The sequence below is a fragment of the Calypte anna genome, chromosome 3 (assembly GCF_003957555.1).
Source record: "Calypte anna isolate BGI_N300 chromosome 3, bCalAnn1_v1.p, whole genome shotgun sequence".
NCBI classification, from domain to species: Eukaryota; Metazoa; Chordata; class Aves; order Apodiformes; family Trochilidae; genus Calypte; species Calypte anna.
This window is the reverse complement of record NC_044246.1, coordinates 18,077,105-18,095,320: the sequence shown is the minus strand read 5'-3', so window position 1 is coordinate 18,095,320 and position 18,216 is coordinate 18,077,105. Positions and strand designations below refer to the sequence as shown.

At 36.8% G+C, this 18,216-nt stretch overlaps 1 protein-coding gene across 1 annotated transcript in view; it reads left to right on the top strand.

Annotated features, from left to right (window-relative positions):
* The window catches only part of PRKCE (protein kinase C epsilon), a 286,377-nt gene that overhangs the window by 95,775 nt on the left and 172,386 nt on the right, over nucleotides 1-18,216 (top strand). Inside the window, exon 2 of the mRNA XM_008496530.2 lies at nucleotides 1,815-1,878. Within this exon, the coding sequence (XP_008494752.1) occupies nucleotides 1,815-1,878 (64 nt within the window). The remainder of the gene's footprint in view (nucleotides 1-1,814; nucleotides 1,879-18,216) is intronic.

The following is an 18,216-nucleotide window of genomic DNA, read 5'->3' as shown; positions in this document are numbered from 1 at the left end:
CCCATTGAAAGCCTGGCACAACCCAACATGTTGGTCTTCCAAGTCATTAGTGTGAACCATCTATCTCCTGATTATCATTATATTCTAGCCTAATGCCGTACCCTGGTGTGGCTCAGGACTTCAGGGGCAGCTCAGTGCTGGTTGCTGATGTTAGTGAAGCATGGCCCCCCTTCCCTGGCTGTGGCAGAGGAAAGGGGAGGGCTGTGGTGGGGTGGGAAGGCAGGAGGGCTGTTGCCAGCCATAAAGCCTTGCTGGAAGTTGCATCCGTGTAGCAGAGGCATCAGGAAAGTTCTGGAGTTTTTGCTTGTGGAAAGCAAGGCTTGGATGGACGTAGAAATACTGAGGCACCTTCCTGTCTTTTTGCCCTGTGTCCATTTGGTCTGACACCAAGGAGGACCCAGAGTCCTGCTGCTTTTTCTCCTGGGGGAAGAAGGGCGCTCTTTGGGGCACATTTCCTTTTTCTGCTTGCTCACCTGCATTGTATATCATACTTTGGTACTTGGCAAGCCTGAGCTCATCAAGTCCCATGGGGGTGTCAGAGCCCAGGGGCCATCAACAGTGTCCTGGCATGACCCCTGGGGTTTCCCCTGCGCTGCCCCAGCAATGCCCCAGCAGGGCTGGGGTGCAGCTCCCCATGGCCTGGTCCTGCCCTAGGCCCTGCCGAACTGGGCCTGCCTCTGGGTCCACGTCCTGCCCCTATCTCCAGGGATGTGCCCAGTGCCCTGTACTGGGGCTGCCCTGGTGCTTCCCTGATTCCCTGCTCCTGCCTGAGGTGGTGGGACACAGGGCAAACCCTGGCACACAAGGACCCTTGAGGCACTGTGGCAGTGGGCCTGGAGTTATATATATATGCTTTACTTATTAAAACAGAATGAAAACATAGTGTTAACATACACCAGGTCACTTCACTCAGTCTCTGAAATAGTATGACAACTGCTATGTGACAATAAGATCGATTACTTAGTATTTTAGTTACAGTTTAATTTTTGGAAGATGGAGAGCTGCAAAAATTGTCTGTCATGTGTGGGGCACCATTCAGATATTCAAATCCAGCAGTCTTTACCACAACATGTGTGGTAAAACACAGGAGGATTTGTAAGAAGCTCTTCATCGTTGTGCCTAAATGTACAGAAGCTTATTCCCACAGTCCAAGAAATCTTGAAGTACACAATTTTGGTACTGAGCACCTATATTTCATGCTGAGTGAAAATCATCTCCACAAGAGCAAAGGCTCTTTAAAAATCTAACAGAATTGTGAAGAAAGAAACAAATTTTGTGTTTCAGAAAAAAAGAGAATAATGCATGTATTTCTTTTTCCTAGTGGGGATATAAAGGGAGTATTATAAACACGTGTTAACTGGCCATATGAGCTCTGTATGTTCATTTACCCCATTCTGAGACCAGAGCCAATCTGTCCTGCTGGGATCTGAGTAGCTCACAGTGCTGTTTTTCACATTTGCATAGCTGGGCTCCCTATAAATTAGAGTAAAAAAGTTATGCAATACTGCCACTTTTTAACTTTCTTCCTTGTCTCCTTGGAAATAGTGGTTCAAATGTATGGTAGAACAGTGGTTTAAGTATTTGATTTGTAAAATTCACTGGTTTCAAGTTTTCCAAGTGCTCAGGTCAGGCACTTCTTTTACTTCAGTGAAGCTACAGATTCCTCAACACCTCTTTGGCAGTCAAGGGTAGACCTGCACATGTCCTGCCAACACCTTGGCCTCACACCTTTTGGAAACTTGGTTTCCTGCATGTGTGCTCACTTGGTTTGGAAGCCATTCTAAATTTTCTTCTAATTATCTTCTTGATTGCAGATTGACTTGGAGCCAGAAGGGAGAGTGTATGTCATCATAGATCTTTCAGGATCATCAGGAGAAGGTAGGGACTTTCAATATTTTCTTTTACTCTTTCATGAATGGAATCTTCCAAGAGACTCTGAAGTTTTAGAGGAGATGCTGTGCCAATATCCTCCTAAATCTGAATGAGCTCAAGTTCAAGTAAACACATCTTGATGTATTTGCCTGTGATTGAATGAACAGTTCCAGTTCATCTTAACCTATTAATCACCAATGCTAGCAATATTAGCTAAAAGGTAGGTAATGAAATCAGAACAGTTTAATAGTATTAATTTCCAGAATTGAGTTCCAAATTTTTACTTTTGGGAGAACTATTGCACACGTAGAGCTCATAAGATGTCAAAGATGGGGGAAAGAATTTATTTGCTTTTTAAATTGTTCTAATATTTGGCATTTTTCCACTAAATATGCTTTGTTTTGGGGTTTTTTTGTTTGTTTTTGTTTTGATTTTTTCCAAGTAAAGTAATGACTAAAACATTGTAATGGTAAGAGATGAACTTCATTTTTATGAAACTTCATTTACCTATTGGAAAACACAAACTGAAACAAAACAAAAACAAAGATAGAAGAGGAGTATTTCTTAAATTCTTAAAGTATTTTTATGCTGTTAAGTGTGAAAGGATTCGGGTGGTATATGATGGGAAAAACACAATTTATGAAAAAGAAATTCTATGTGTCTTAGTTATGCTCTCAATGGCAGCTTGGCTTGCTGAAACAGATATATAGGGCTATATGGCTGGTTTCAGTTTGATTATTTTCTTTTTTTTTTTACTTATGTCTACTAACCAGCTTTTCCCAATAGTTCTTAAAGCTCAGCTAAAGGAGGTTGTTGTTGGTTCACTGTACATAAAAGAAATTCATGTAAACTCTGACAGAATCTAGACAGAAAATGCCACGAAATGAATTTATTTTGCCTGGTACAATTTGGAAGGAGATGAATAATGTGTTTGTATTTGTGTTCTTCATAAAGAATTGCTAACTAGCTTGCAGAAAGATTTGTTGCTCTAAATCCTGACTTTTAATATCAGAGTTTGAATATTATTTAAATTTCATCTTATTGTCACATTTTGTAATCACATAAAATACGCTCTGCGTTTTTTTCTTGCATATTGAAGAAAGTATCAATTTAATAGAAGGTTCCACATATTCTGCTAATAATGTGGTTAAAGACATTGATGGGGTTCTGTCATGGGACAGGTAGATGTTCTTCCAAACTTCCACTGAGAATTAATTGTTACCCAGACAGGCAGAGCATGAACTATTCCATCATAGGATGTGTTCAGGTGCATTGAAATGTCAAAGGGCAGGAAGAATGGTGTTTTGTTCTTCAAATGTTCTTTAAAATTCTACCACCTTTTGTACAGGTTAAGAAAAAATGGCTATGGTAATGTCTTCTAGGTTGTGTGGTGTGTTAAACTTGGGACACTTGGAAAGAAATTTATAGAGCTGGAATTTGTGTTCCTATGGAACACTGAAGGGGAGCACTGGAATGGAAACTGGCCATGGAGATAAGACAGCTTTTGAAATGCTGTCTTATGGGAAGCTCTGGGCATAGCCAGGAGGCTTAGGGTGAATCTGGTAGAACACCAGAGAAGGTGGTGTACTTAAAAATGCCATAGGACTTGTTTAGTTATAGAGCTTTCCCATAACCATGGAGAAGTGTTGTGTAGAAGTATCATAAAATTCTCTAAGAAAATTGTTTTTTCTCACAAGGAAAATTAGATCAGGTTTGTACAAAAGTGTGTAATTTCTTCTTTTATTAATGAAGAAATCCTATTTTTAGACTACTTTATTAGGGATGAGGCCTTGCTAATTTTGGATGAGTCCTCTCTCGGTCCTAGTGAAGCTCTTAGTTTAACATAACTGTATGCATCCTTCTGTAATTAACAGAAACACTTAACCCACACACAAAAATAACATTCTACTTGATTCAAAAATGCCTGATTAATTTTTCTTTATGTACATGTTCATATATAAATAGATAAATATAAAAATAAATATAAAGTAAAATAGATCTGATGTATTTTATGATTTCAGTGGGGAAGTACATTGCAGTTCATCTGTATTCGTTGACTATGAAAGAAACATAGACCTTAAGGTTAGACTAAATACATGACTTTCAAGTAGCTAGGGTTGGGTAACAGAATTGCTACTCTTGACCTAATTTGTTAACCAGGATCTTGTTTTTAACTCCAGTCTTTGTTGCATATAGCTGTGGAGCACATAGCATTCTCTTCATGCTGTGCAAATGGGCATCAGTATTTCACTTTCTGGACACGAAAAAATGAAAATAAATGAAAATAAAATGAAAAAAAATGAAAATAAAAATAACTAGCAACAATTTTAATGGAAGGAAGTAATCATGTTGCATGTTTCTCAGAAGTATTAAAAAAAAAAAAAAGTAGTTAAAAAAAATTCAGCTATTTAGCTGTAGTATATACCTGCCAGTCAGTATTGTCTTGTATATTTGTGTAGTGAAAATTGGATGTTTCTTCTATGTAATATATACAAGTTTCTAATTATCAGTGATGAATAATGTAACTTCACTTATTTGTAACTTCTGAAAGACTTTTTTAGATATCTAAATTCTGCTTCAGCATAGGATGTTGTTACCATATACCTCCTGAAATTTAACTGTTCCTTAATGTAAGCTGCCAGATTGCTTATTCCTCTACAGAATTTGTACTTGCATGGCAAAACAATGGGAACAGTTCATTTCTGTAGCTGACCTCTTCAACAAACGTACACAATTTCTCTTCCTCCTTCCCTCACGTCTAAACTGAACCACTGATGGGCTTTCATCACTGAGTGGCTTACATGTACAGAACAGGTAGAAATACAGCACTTCTGCCTGTCCTTGTCAGATTGACAGAGACTTGTTGAGAGCCACCCTTAGTTATCAGCATCTGGCAGGTATTTTTATGTGGAACTGTGCAGAAAGAAGGGTTGAGTTACTGGCTTTAAATCATAGAATCATAGAATTGACTGGGTTGGAAGGGACCTCAGAGATCATCAAGCCCAACCCTTGATCCACTACTGCTGCAGTTACCAGACCATGGCACTGAGTGCCACATCCAGTCTCCTTTTAAATATCCCCAGGGATGGAGAATCCACTGCTTCCCTGGGCAGCCCATTCCAATGCCTGATCACCCTCTCGGTAAAGAAATTCTTTCTAATATCCAACCTAAACCTACCCCGGCACAACTTAAGACCGTGTCCTCTTGTCTTGCTGAGAGTTGCCTGGGAAAAGAGACCAACCCCCACTTGGCTCCAACCTCCTTTCAGGGAGTTGTAGAGAGTGATGAGGTCTCCTTGGAGCCTCCTCTTTTCCAGGCTGAACAGCCCCAGCTCCCTCAGCCTCTCTTTATAGGATATGTGCTACTTGCAATTTTTTCCCATTCTAACGACAAGCTACAAATCCACAAGAATGTTATATGTGCCAGCTTCTCTTCAGCTTCCTGTATTTTGAAATTTCCTTTTGAAACCACCTGAAAGAGAAGCTCTGTATCTCCAACAGCAGCAGTGCTCTTGATGGGGCAGCTTGGAAAGCCCAAGGCTTTAGATTGCTCTCCACTGATATCTTGCAGCACTGCAAACTCTCACAGTGGATTGTAGTGAAATGAGGCAATCAGGTGTGGCTAATGACGAGGTGGGAGGCATCAGCTTGAGCCGAGCTCACCTGTGCTCAAGTAAGGCTGACCCCAACTGCACATGAGTATGATTGGGCAACCAATAAAAGGTGAACTTCCGAATGGATGCTCAGCTCATGCCTCCCACCTCGTTGTTAGCCACACCTGATTGCCTCATTTCACTACAGTGGATTGCCCAAATCTTGAAGTATTTGGATTTTTCTGAAAACATCATCTGGTGACTCCACTTTATATATGCGTTTTTAAGGAAAACAAGGTGTCCGGTAGGCCAGTGCTTGTAAGAAGTAATTAGCTTGGGTAAGGTCTATACTTATTCTCTGTTACTTCACAAACTGGATTTGATGACTGCATGGGTTTCTTTAACTTCTTTAACAAGTCATCAGACCTGTCAAGAAATGTGTGTATGTTTATCAGACTTGAACAGGAGACTCTCTAAGACATCTGTCTTACTAATTTCTTCAGTGCTGCTTGTTCTCTGAGGTTTTATTGATTTTCTATATTAATCAATGTTGCTGTAGCATATGCAATGTTTCTAAGACGAAGGGCACTCACCGCCTGTTTTGTTGACACACTTTGGCAGCATTTTCTGATTTATTTTAATGCTTATAAAATTTTATGAGTGAAGTTCCTCTATTATTTCAGAAATATTTAAAAGCTCCAGTGTAGCTGATCAAGATCCAAACGCAGGCTGAAAATTTAAAACATAACTAATATAATGATACAATGATTCAGTTTATAAATTGGAATAACAGATGGCCATCAAGTGGATTGAAGAGGTAAACGGCCTCAGGAATGATTAAAAACATTTTCATCATTGTCAGTTTTATATACGCTGAAAGACAGATGCTCCTGTATTTGAAAGCTGGTGACCTCCTTGCTGCATTTGTCGTTGTAGATTTCTTCTTTCTTTGGAATTATTGGTTTATGTGTGACACAAATGTATACAGTTATTTATGGTAGCTTTCTACCAACTTCCAAGTTAATTTACCATTTGCAATATGTCAGTATTGAATCAACTGTAGAATGACTTTAGAATAACCTTGACAGGTTAGGTTTTTTTTTTTTTACCTATTGTATTTTAATTATATTTAACTTATAGGTAGCATGCAATAACAATAAAATAAAAAAATATTCAGAACTCTTTTTCCATCTACTATGTCTAATAAATATTAATGATTACTTATCCATGTTAGATGTCCCAGTTTGCATTACGGAATTTTCTTTCTATATAATTACATTCTAGAGTAGGCAGTTTAATTGCAATAAAACGCCCCAGTGCACGCAGGAGGTGGTAGATACTGCAGAAAAGAGCCTGTTGGAAGCTCTTGGTTATGTCTTTGAGTTATGTAGTTACCTTCAGATTCATCTGTTCCTAAGATACTTAAGTTGCCCAGGATGAAGGTCTCTAGGTGATGCTAAACAATAAAGTCTGTTAGTTGAAATCATGACAGTATTTCATTAAGGCAAAGCTTTTTGTTTAGGTTGCTTGGTTGGCCTTTTATGAGCTTAGAGGAGGTTTCCCAGTTGTTGTTAGCTCATTTGCTTGAAGGCTCTCGGTTTTTCAAATCCAATTATTGCTGATAGGTATTGCCAATTGCAGGGGAGGGCTAGATGACCTTTTAAAGATCCCTTCCAACCCAAACTGTTCTGTGATTCTGTTGTGGCAGAAGTTCTGCAGGAAAAAGAGGAACAGTATTATGCTTCCATTTTTTATGTCTCTTATATACTTGATAAATTTATAGCATAGATGCAGCATGTTTATCAGAATATGCACAGGATTTGTTCCAGGCATCCAACTTTGGTAAGATCAGTACAGGAATAGAAAGTGTAATCTTATTTTATGTTGTAGCATTCTTTTTGCAAAGTTAGTAGAAAATAAATAACCTTTGGGTTGAAAACTATCTTGATAATTCCTAATGCTTCCATTTGTTGGAGCTTTTATTCTTCAGACTATATTGAAGTTGTCATTGCCATCATTATGCTTTTCATGCTCTGAGGGCCCAGAAGATGAGAACTGATTCTAATAGGCACTGTCTGGACAGAGAACAGTAAAAGGTGCTTACCCAGAAATACCAGACTGAAAACCATGCATCTAGAAGGCAGTAGTTTTGCTTGATTGCTTCAGGAATTTCCCTTAGTGAAGAGTGGTGGTTTTTTTTTTTTTCCACCTGAAGTCTTCTATTGCAAGTACAGCTTTGACAGGCTGGGTTTTTTTGAGTTTGTGTGTGTGTGATTTTTGTTTTGTTGTTTTTTTGAAATTCTCTCTGATTCTGACATTTATGGTGCTGTTGAAAGATTCATCAGGCAGACCACAAAGCAGTTTTTGCAGCCAACAGCTGCTGATCTTAGGGTAATGAACAGACTGTGAAAAGTGCTTGTGTTTTTTCAGAACTCCTCGTATATAACTAGGTAGGTAGTCATTACATAATATTCTTCCAGTAGGTGAAAAAGAGCTCACCTCTTTCTATAAATATTTCTCAGTTTTTAGAAGGTACAAATTGTTCTTTATTCCCACTGATACATCTCTCATCAGGATGTATCTCTATCCCACCTTTGCTGTGCCTCCTGGAAGTAGCATCTCACTCTAAAAGGGAATTTCAAGGTGTTCACCAGCTTTTCATTGAAACAATTGTATTTTAAGATTTTTTTAACACAGTAGTCAATCTTATTTATTGTATTAGTTTTGTCTGTGCTGGTTTATCCACTTTTTTACAAAAGTGGGATCCACTTTTTTACAAAGGTTATATCTTTTCTAGATCATTTTGCTTGTTTTTTAAGTGAAAATAGATGGAGAACCTATTGTATAATAACCCATAACCTGTGTGCTTGTGGTAAACATGGAAAAGAAGAATGAAAGAGTCCCTTAATAGCTTGACTGCAGAGACCTAATCTGTTATTTTGCAGCCCCAAATTTACACACACACAGAGATCCTTACCATCCCCATATTTTAATATTTCAGAGGAAGCCAAGGTGTTGGAAGTGGTTTAGGAAGAGCCAAATAGAGTCTGGTGGGAGGTTCAAAGATTAAATCAGGGTGTGCTGCCCTTTGGGTGGACTGGTGGGGGCAACAAACCTCTGCAGCTTCTCCAGACCAGCAGGTAGGCTGGAAAGGATCTGTGCAAATGCCTCTGTTGTGGCACTAGGGCAGGGAATCTTGCAGGGATAAAATGGTATCTGTGAAGTAAGGAAGCTGCTTGATGGCTGGAAAGTCTCTTAGCAAGACTCAGCAAGCCACATGAACATTATATTTTTAGAATCAAAGCTGGGGCTTTTTCTGAGAGTTAAAGTAATCTGTACATATCTGAACAAGACGCTGCTCTACCAGCAATAGTGACTGAGTGATTTCTGTCTTCAGTCACTTGACTCAGGAAGGTCTATAAGGTAGAGTTCTTTCACAAATGAAAGTTCCCAAGAAAATTGTGCTCAGGGAAGAGAGCGTTTGAAGTGTCCATATTGTATAAATTTTATCCATTTCCATTGTAAAGGAAAATATCCAGTCAGAGAAACCAGGTGCACAGCTGTGGCTCTGCTCTGGTCAGTCTCAGTAAGGAGAACTTTCCTTCTAAAGGCCTAATCTAATTTTTTTTAATAGCTTGAGTAAAGGTAGGAAACTACATCAGCTTTTTGGCTTTTCTTCTGTAAGCTTCCTTGCTTGAACAGAACAACAGCAAGCAGTAGAGTATGAGCCAACTTCAAATGTAACCAGAATCTTTGTTTTCAAAACTCATTATACAGTGTATCAACTGACAACCTATTTCCTTTCAAGTTTTATGTAGATAGGTTTGGGGGGTTATTTCACCCCCTTCAGCTTTTCCTTTATTCAGCACTGAATAATATCAACACTCATTCAAACCACAAGTGAGGAAAAAGGGTTAAATCAAAGAAATAAAAGAAACTTAAACTGATTTGCAGTGTTTTCTCCTTATGCTATATCTTCATTTTCTCCTCCTAGGAGGGATAATTCAGAACTATTACTAGCATGTTTTTCTCTTGTGTCTTATTAGTTTTAATTTTAAAATACCTCTTTGCTGAAGTTTGGATGCTTAGTACAAAAATGCAAATTTTTTTCTAGATTTCTTTCATTTCTTGGAACTACTAATATATTTTATGACTGTTTTTATAACTGGAAGAAATCGTTGCCCATCCAGATTTTGAGTTTCTAGTTTGTTTATTTAAGGAAAACAAACAGAAAATCAAACAAACCCCACCTAAATAGTGTTATTTTTATTAATGTGGAAACTTTAAGGATATGATGCTCCATCAGACAACTTTGTTGTATCTTAAATGAACAACTTCAAATAAATCTCTTGTTGTCACAGATCTATTAGAATAAGTGGCAGTCCACATTAAGTTCTTGGCTTTTGCAGGTTAACACTGATTGCAGCAATGGCACAGGCACTTGGTTGGGAAATCTAAACTTGCAGGCTGACTGTTCAAACCCAAAGTTCTTTTAAAAGGTATCAGTGCAAATACAAATCAGTACTTGGTTGGCAATTCAGTCTGTTGGTGTGTGATGCTTTTCAAGGGGTCTGCTCACTGAAGAGGTTCTCCAAACAATGCTTGTGTAATTTTCAATTTGTGTGGCAAATGCCTTCATAAGGAACATCTCGCCATGGATTTATAGGCATCCCTTGGATTCTGTCCAGTTAGCTGATGGAACATCTGGTAAGCATTGTGTGTTTGTAATAAGCCCTTACTGTATAAAGCTGGCTCAGGCTTTTCAGGCAAAGATCGATGACCAGTTCTTGGCAAGCTTCTAGCAGTTTGCCAAAACAAGTGCTTCACAGGGAAAAAGACACTGCTGGAAGATTTGGTTTAAAGGCGCCTTTGTAATGTACTGTAAGAGTTTGTACTTGGTTAAAGAAAATTGCATTAGACTGAAATAGAAAGTTTGTACTTAGTTAAAGAAAATTACATTAGACTGAAATAGAAAGGCAATGAAACTCATATACATACTATGTTCCAAACTGCTGTTCCTTTTTCTCCATTTATGTAGCATGAGTTTTGATTTCTGCAAGGGCTTGCTTTCTTGACAAAATTGTGCATGGCCTTTGGAATAGCCATGTTTAATTTTACCACTGCAATGCCTAGGTTGTTTTTTAAAGAAAACTGGAGAAAAGCATCAAATTAAAAACTATAGTAGTGTTTTCATGCATAAGTGAAACACAATCTAGTAATAAGACATGGAAGAAAAATAAATTTTGGAAATCTGTGTATGGCTAGACATTCATAATTCAAAACAACATAGATTAATTCAGTACTCGCTGTATAGCATGATATGAAAAATACATAAATATGATAGCTTATAGATATGGTTTTTATTGTACTTCATAAAATACATAAAAACCTGCACTCTTATGATTTGTTAGTGTTTTGTTCTACACTTCTGTTGCAGTTGTGTGCTCTGAATCAATCAGTTCCCCTTTAGTTGTATGCTCCCTAGTAATAGTCAAGTCTGTTTATTGTTGATACGTACTTGATGGAGTATATTCTGATTAATTGTTTAGGGGATAAATAGACAAAGTAGTGTGTACACTAAAGAGACATCTAGCCATGTTCCTGGCCATTTCATATACCAGGGAGGTTGTGAGCACTTTGGGGCCATTAATGTATTTTCTCAACATTTTTAACCAAATGTTTATTGCCTTTAACATAGCCTTAAAATGCACTTCATTTTTTAAAATATGAGTTCTACAATATCTAGAGTCTCGAAAACTATGCATTTTTGGAGTATAGTCTTGGAATATTAAAATATTTGAGGACAGCTGGAAGCAAACATCAATTTGGGAAATCTCTTTGATAGCTAAAAGTCTGCATATAGTTGCATATTGGAGATGAATGTCAGAGTAATAAAGAACACTTCTCATGGGAAACCCTCTCTTTAGTGAACATGGCCATTATTAAGAGGGGCTTTGGACTCTGGTTTAGTACTGGACATATTGTGCTGTTAAATATGTGTGTTTACTCCTCTCAGTGGTAAACCAGTCAGTATACTATTGGAGAATAAAGCAAACTATAATCTCTTTTTAAAGTGTGCATTACTAGCTGAAGTAAATACATAGTTAAAAGTGTTTTACCACAGAACTAGGTAATAAGAGCTGCATACAAAAGGGCAGTAGTTCTGTCAGTCAGAAGTTTTGTTGGCGGGTTTTGCAGGTAACACTTTCATAGGCAGAAACCCTTTTTTAATTTTTATAACAGCAGCTGTGCTTTAAATTTGTTATACCTTCAGTCTGTGCTAGATCTTTAAGGCGTATTGTTAACTAAATCTGTGAACTGTGCAGTACAGAAGAAGTATGAATGCATTGGAACCTCAGTATTCAAAACTGCAATAATGTGGGTTTGTGTTGCTCTTTCTTTTCTTTCTTCTTTTCTTTCTTCTTTTCTTTCTTCTTTTCTTTCTTCTTTTCTTTCTTCTTTTCTTTCTTCTTTTCTTTCTTCTTTTCTTTCTTCTTTTCTTTCTTCTTTTCTTTCTTCTTTTCTTTCTTCTTTTCTTTTTTCTTTTCTTTTTTCTTTTCTTTCTTCTTTTCTTTCTTCTTTTCTTTCTTCTTTTCTTTCTTCTTTCTTTCTTCTTTTCTTTCTTCTTTTCTTTCTTCTTTTCTTTCTTCTTTTCTTTCTTCTTTTCTTTCTTCTTTTCTTTCTTCTTTTCTTTCTTCTTTTCTTTCTTCTTTTCTTCCTTTCTTTTCTTCCTTTCTTTTCTTTCTTTCTTTTCTTTCCTTCTTTTCTTTCAAGATTTTGCTAATCTCTTTGAAACATGCTCTTTGAAATGTCTCTGCAAAGCTACCTGCAGTATTAATACTGTATTCTCATGGTGTTCATAATGCAGTATGGTTTGCAACACTTGCTAACCATACCTTCTCTTCCATCACTCCTCTCACCTCCGCCTGGCATTGATGCTGATAAAATTTGTCTGAAAAAATAGAAATATTCCATTGAACTCTTTTTGTGTGTAGCAGGAGTTACCTCTAAAATAATGAAGTAGAACAGTTAATTTTCTATAGTTTCCTTTATCTGTCCTTCAGAATTTACTCTTCCATTTTCTCTGCTAGAGCCTTTTCAAAGATGCCTTGTGCTTGTGAAGAGGAAAAATTGTTTTGCCACCGTAAAAGGCAGTCTCTGGACATAAAAAATGAATGAGTGGGGCATGTGTGTATTACTTGCAAGTTAGAGTTTTTAAAAGAAAGCTTCAGAGATAGCAAGATAAAAGTTTGAAAAGGAAGATCAAACCCTTTCACCATTTCTCTGGATTTTTTTTCAGAAGGGAGACTAAGGAAAGTATTTCAATCTAAGATTGATGCTCTGTTTTAAACACTGCCCAGTCCTTTGTCTCTTTCTCCTGCTATGATTTTTAGCTTGCTTTTGTTATTTCTGCCATGCTGCCTTAATATAGTCTTCAAAAAAAGTGAATTATTTGTGATATCAAGAATAATGTAAAATATAAATTTTAGTCTGCAGTAGCAGTTTGAGTAAACAAACTGCCTACTATGTTGGACTTTCTTCTGTTGCATGCAGTATAGATCCTTGATTTCTCATATACTAAGGCTAGGGTATATTTCTCAGAAATTTTATTTCCATAATACACACTAAACTTAGCCATTGGTAGATGACAAAGCAATATCAGGATCCGGGGCAAAATATTCAACCTGGATAAAGTGTTAATAACTCCAATTTTCACTTGTGGGATTATCTAAAAGATAAAACAGATAGAAAAATTAATTTACATTACCATGTTGTAAAGGAACATTGAGAAATCTGCCCTTTCTACTTACTCCTCTGTTTATAATTCCCAGATCAGTACCAGTAAAATAAATCTTTACAGTTAATTCCTAAAGCACGTTTTTCTTCTTTGTTAGACTCACAGTTTTCAAAAAATCTTTAATATAACATTTTTAAAATTCATTCCATCATTGTGGAAATCTGTTCTGATGTTAATGGTGCTACTGAAAGGAAACCTTGACTATTGCAATTAATGAATCTTCCCCAGTAGATAAAAGTAATGCAGGGTATCAGTCCACCTCTTGTTTAAAATGCCAGAGGCAGCTCTAAAATTCTCTTTTCAGAGCAATAGAATTGTTTACATTTGCACAGCAATACCTTGAGGCAAGAAAGAACTAAAAAGGAAGAAAAGTTATTTAGTCTTCAGAAAATGAAACTGTGTGAATGTTACTTTCTGACTTTTGGCCATCATGCTTTATTTGTCCAGCATCCAGCCTCTATTAAAGATATGGTGCAGTATCTAACTCGTATGACACAGGACTGAAGGCATCCCATTTTCTTTTTTGAAAGAGTACCCATTTAACAGTACAGTTTTCCTGGTAATCCTGTGGGAGGAAACTGTTTGGGGCTTGGTCAGATGACTGCTGAAGGGGTTGTCTTTGCATCTGAAGAAAGTTTTGGATGCAGAGATCAGAATATTAAGATTAGGTTTGAGGCTTTGCCTCAGCGGACAGGTTCTTAGTCTTATAAATGTCGTGTGCATTTCAGGTGATAAAGTGAACAAGCAGTGTACCCCCATGTGTTTAATTAACATATTTAATATTCAGAAGCAGGGTTCAGAAGTATTTCAGTGATTTGTAAATGTCAATGTGAGGAACGCAGGATTATATGCTGTAGAGACAAAAAAATAAAAAAGGCAAGAAGAAGGTCTCATTAGCTGTAAAAGGCATTAAGTAAAGTTTAAACAGTGAAGGCTTTGTTTTTTAAAACTGGGGTTTCAGTTTCTTATTTACTTTGGTGTTACAACATCTTGTGGCCTAAATAAATTTTTATTTACTTTCAAATGCTTTAAAGTATTTCTAAAGAAACATAGAGTTAAAATTAATAAAAAAGAAATAATTCTAAATTTTTAATGATTTATTTGTATCCATTCCATAAGTATATCAGATTTTGCTGACATGTGTGATGGCAGATGTTTGTTTTAGAGCAGGCAGTTTTCCTCTGTTCCTGTTTTTTGGAATGAATTGAAATGTGTAATTGTTACACTGAACACACTTCATAACTGGTGCAAATTGAGTACTTAGAGAAAAATAACATTATATCTCTCAAGATATTCAATGGAGTTGCTGACCCTATTTTATAATAATGTTTTTGAAAGGTAGTATTGTCTGGTTAAGCTCCATAACTGAAGTAATTTTTACATCTGCCCATCTTGACTTGGGCAAGATTTGTCTCTGCATCAACAGACTTCTTTAGAAAATAGGACTATATCTGCCTATTGTGCTGCAAGGCCAATATTAATAAGTGGAAGTTTTCCTTGAGAGATAAAGCTTGATAAAGGCTTGAAATTGTCTTGAGATTGAGATTTATATCTTGTTTTCACTTAACTACCTACTCTTCTTTGAAAGAGTGCAAGGACACTCTAAGTAATGTAATTATCTTGCAGTTATTAAAATACCATTTACCCGTGTTTCAGAATATTATGTGGCCCTTTAGTTTTGCTCAAATTTTGCTGTTTTTTGAGGATCTGTTATTAAACTTTTTTGCTGGCTGTCATTCCTGAATTGTCATCAGAAGTCCTTTTTCAAACTATTTCAGAGTTCTGGGGACATTTTACTGAATACGTTACTTTGTACAAATGCAGGAGTCATAAATTCTTACTTATGCTTTTAAATTTGAGAGTGGCAAATTGACCATAATGAATAGATTTTTCTCCCAGTGTTCAGTGGATTTCAGAAGTGATCATAACCATCAAAACCAAAACAAAACAAAAATTCAAGGCACTACTAATGACTTTCAGGATTTGAAGATAAGTCTTAAATAGCAGTTTGGTTTGGTTTATTTAAACAAAAAAGGCTGTTATCACTGCCCTTTATTATTAGATAGCATAAATTATGGAAAAGGCCATATATCCAATGCATGTAAAATATATTTTAAATCTTCAGAAGAATTCTTCAATGTATTTTACTTGTTTGATTACTTACTACTTCAGTCAGTATTGGAAATTACATTTCTTGGTGTTTTGTTTGGTTCAATACGTGGCTTCTCTCCATACACATTGGCTTCTCGTAGATAGATCAACAATTTCCCTTATATGTGCTTGAATTTTTCACTAGGTTATGTGAGGAAATTGTATCTTGTTCTTCAAGTATTTTTCCTAATTTTTGAGTGGGAGAAGGGGATCGAGATTTCTTGTACTGAGCAATATCTTGTGTGATGTCTTCCCTGAAGGACTGTGTGCTCACAGGCTGTCCATGTAGGATAGCCAAGCCATGTAGCATATTAGGATATGATCCAGCTTTTCATATTTCTGTTTCTTTGCAGTACCATAGTCCTTATTATTTACAGATTTCTAACTCTATATTGCTCCAGAAAGGCTGGAGTGTGGGATATGAGCTATCAGATGGGATGGGCCTATCCATCTGTGTTCTTTTGAGGTTTTTCATTCATATCCTGGGCCTCAGCAGGAGTCAGTACCACCAGCTGGACAGATGAATTGGGTGGTCTGGCACACTGTTTCCTTACAAACTGAGAATGGCAAGTCAGTGAAAGATTTTGAGGAGGAAATACAAACATCTTTCCTTGCCAGTAAAGCTACACCTAACAAACTGTGAGAAGTATTTCATTTCACTGCTGTTGTCTCTGAGGAAGAAAGCCATTAAAAATCCTGAAGTAATTTGCAAATAACCTTGTGAAAATATATTCTGTAGTGGTTTCTCTGCAGTGTTAATATTTTTTTTTCTAGGGAACAAGACTCCCTATTCTTAATTTTATAGTATAGTAAAAGTAGTGGAAGCCGTTTCCCTTTCCTGTGTACGTGGCAGACGTACACTCTAGAAAATTTGCATTTGAGATCCTGCATCTTCCTAATTTTTTTGCCTGGACTGTTTTAACCATGTAAAATATCCAAATGAAATTATTTCATTCCCAAATTCTTTTTTTGAGTTATAAATATCATATGCTGCTGAAGTCACAGCTATCATATCTCAGGGTTTCATAGTATAAGAGTGGCTCCTTCTAGCAATACTGATACTGCTAACACTACCATGATTGAAAGACTGCATAAAATACTTCAAAAGTGTATTAGATTTGCTATGACACAGGTGAAACTGAATTTATTTTGGTATTTCTGGTCTAAGAGATTTTGGGTACCATAAGGCATGCAGTTTTTCTTCAGTGATTGCAACAAGGCCAGCCCAGTTCTACTGGAACAATTTTACATCAATAAGAGATTTGGAAGACAACATGGGAAGAATCCAGACTTCCAGTTTTATACCTACGCTAGAAAGATTAAAAAGAGAATGTCTTTATACATCTGGAACACATTTCTTAAGTTCACTGGTACTGATATTGAGTTTTCTTCTTATTAATTCTTCTCTCTATTCCTGGGAGACATATGGTTGTAGTTCTTAATTAGCTAGAAAATGGAAGTTTCTGTTAAGAATTACTCAGAATAAAGTTAAATAATGGCATTTTTAAATTCAGTTGGATCTAGATTTTACTACTGTTTTCCTTGTTTCATAACACCCATCTAAGTATTTTCCTTTTATCTTCTAGTCCTTCTTCCTCAAATAAGAGTTGAGCACTGACTCCATAGGTTGGTATGCATTTATCACACATTAGCTGAATGTAAAGTGTGCTATTAAAGATTAGGTAATTTCAGTTTGAAATTATTCTCATGGTATTAATACTGAGATCCTTTTTTTAAATCTACCACTATTTTTGTGTTGCTATGTAATCAATAGCATTACAGAAAGTCATTTTGTAAGAAACAGACACAAGCACCAGTAATTGTGAAGAAAGGATATTTTAAATTATTTTTTTAAAGACAGTTTTTCTTTTTCCACTTGCCTAGTGCCTGTTCCCAGTAGCTCCTTCTAGAAAAAAACAATAGAGAAGCTGTGACTATTATGCAGACAGTCTCTTGTGGCAAATATCTCTTCGTAGAAGGCGATGTGAAACCAAGGCTTTTTCTCCTTTTGTTCCTTAGTTTTCCTGGGATGTAGCCATGTATCTCAGTTTCTTGTGAAAATCCCATCTGGTTTGTGTCTCTGTAGGCACTAAAGCCTTAATCTGACCCACGGTTCTTTGTACAGGCTTTGATTATACGCAGCTCTCAGCACCAGTGCATACAAAAGTAGTGTCTTCTCTTCCTCTGAATTCTAAACCAAACAAAGCTTGTTTTATGCTTTGTTACAATGGGAGGAAGAGAGCAGACAACCATTAATTGTATTGTTTGAATTTGGAGCTAAAAATCAAAGTCAGACGTCTTTTTCTCCTCATTTCTGTAAGGTTGGCTTGAATTCATTATCTTGCTGCCTGGCCTGTGACTGCCTTCCCTTGCTTCCTGCTGAGCTGTGTATCCCAGCCCGGAGCGCGTTGCTTCCCCTTCCACTTCCTGACGGCTTCGTCTCCAGAAGTGCAGGCCAGCCAAAGTCTGAAATCCCTGCCCCAGCAAAACTGATTCTTATGTGGATATTGGTATCTGGAGCTGTGATTTCCTGTAAATCCTCCCTTGCTGAGATCTTTAAAGCTTGCTATAGTTCGGATAAGTAAAAGCAGTTACATAGATGACAGAAGCAGTTGAACCAGCAGAGTGCATTTTCTTCTTTGATTTGTCTTGGAAAGGCTACTGAAATGTGTAATTGCTGTGGGCCAAAATCACTATTTTGATGTGGCAGAGAAACTGTGGCTGTCTATTATTTAGAGTTCATTTTTAGGGGGGAAAAAAAAAAAAGCATTGCAAGTTGCAAAATTTATATTTTATTACAAG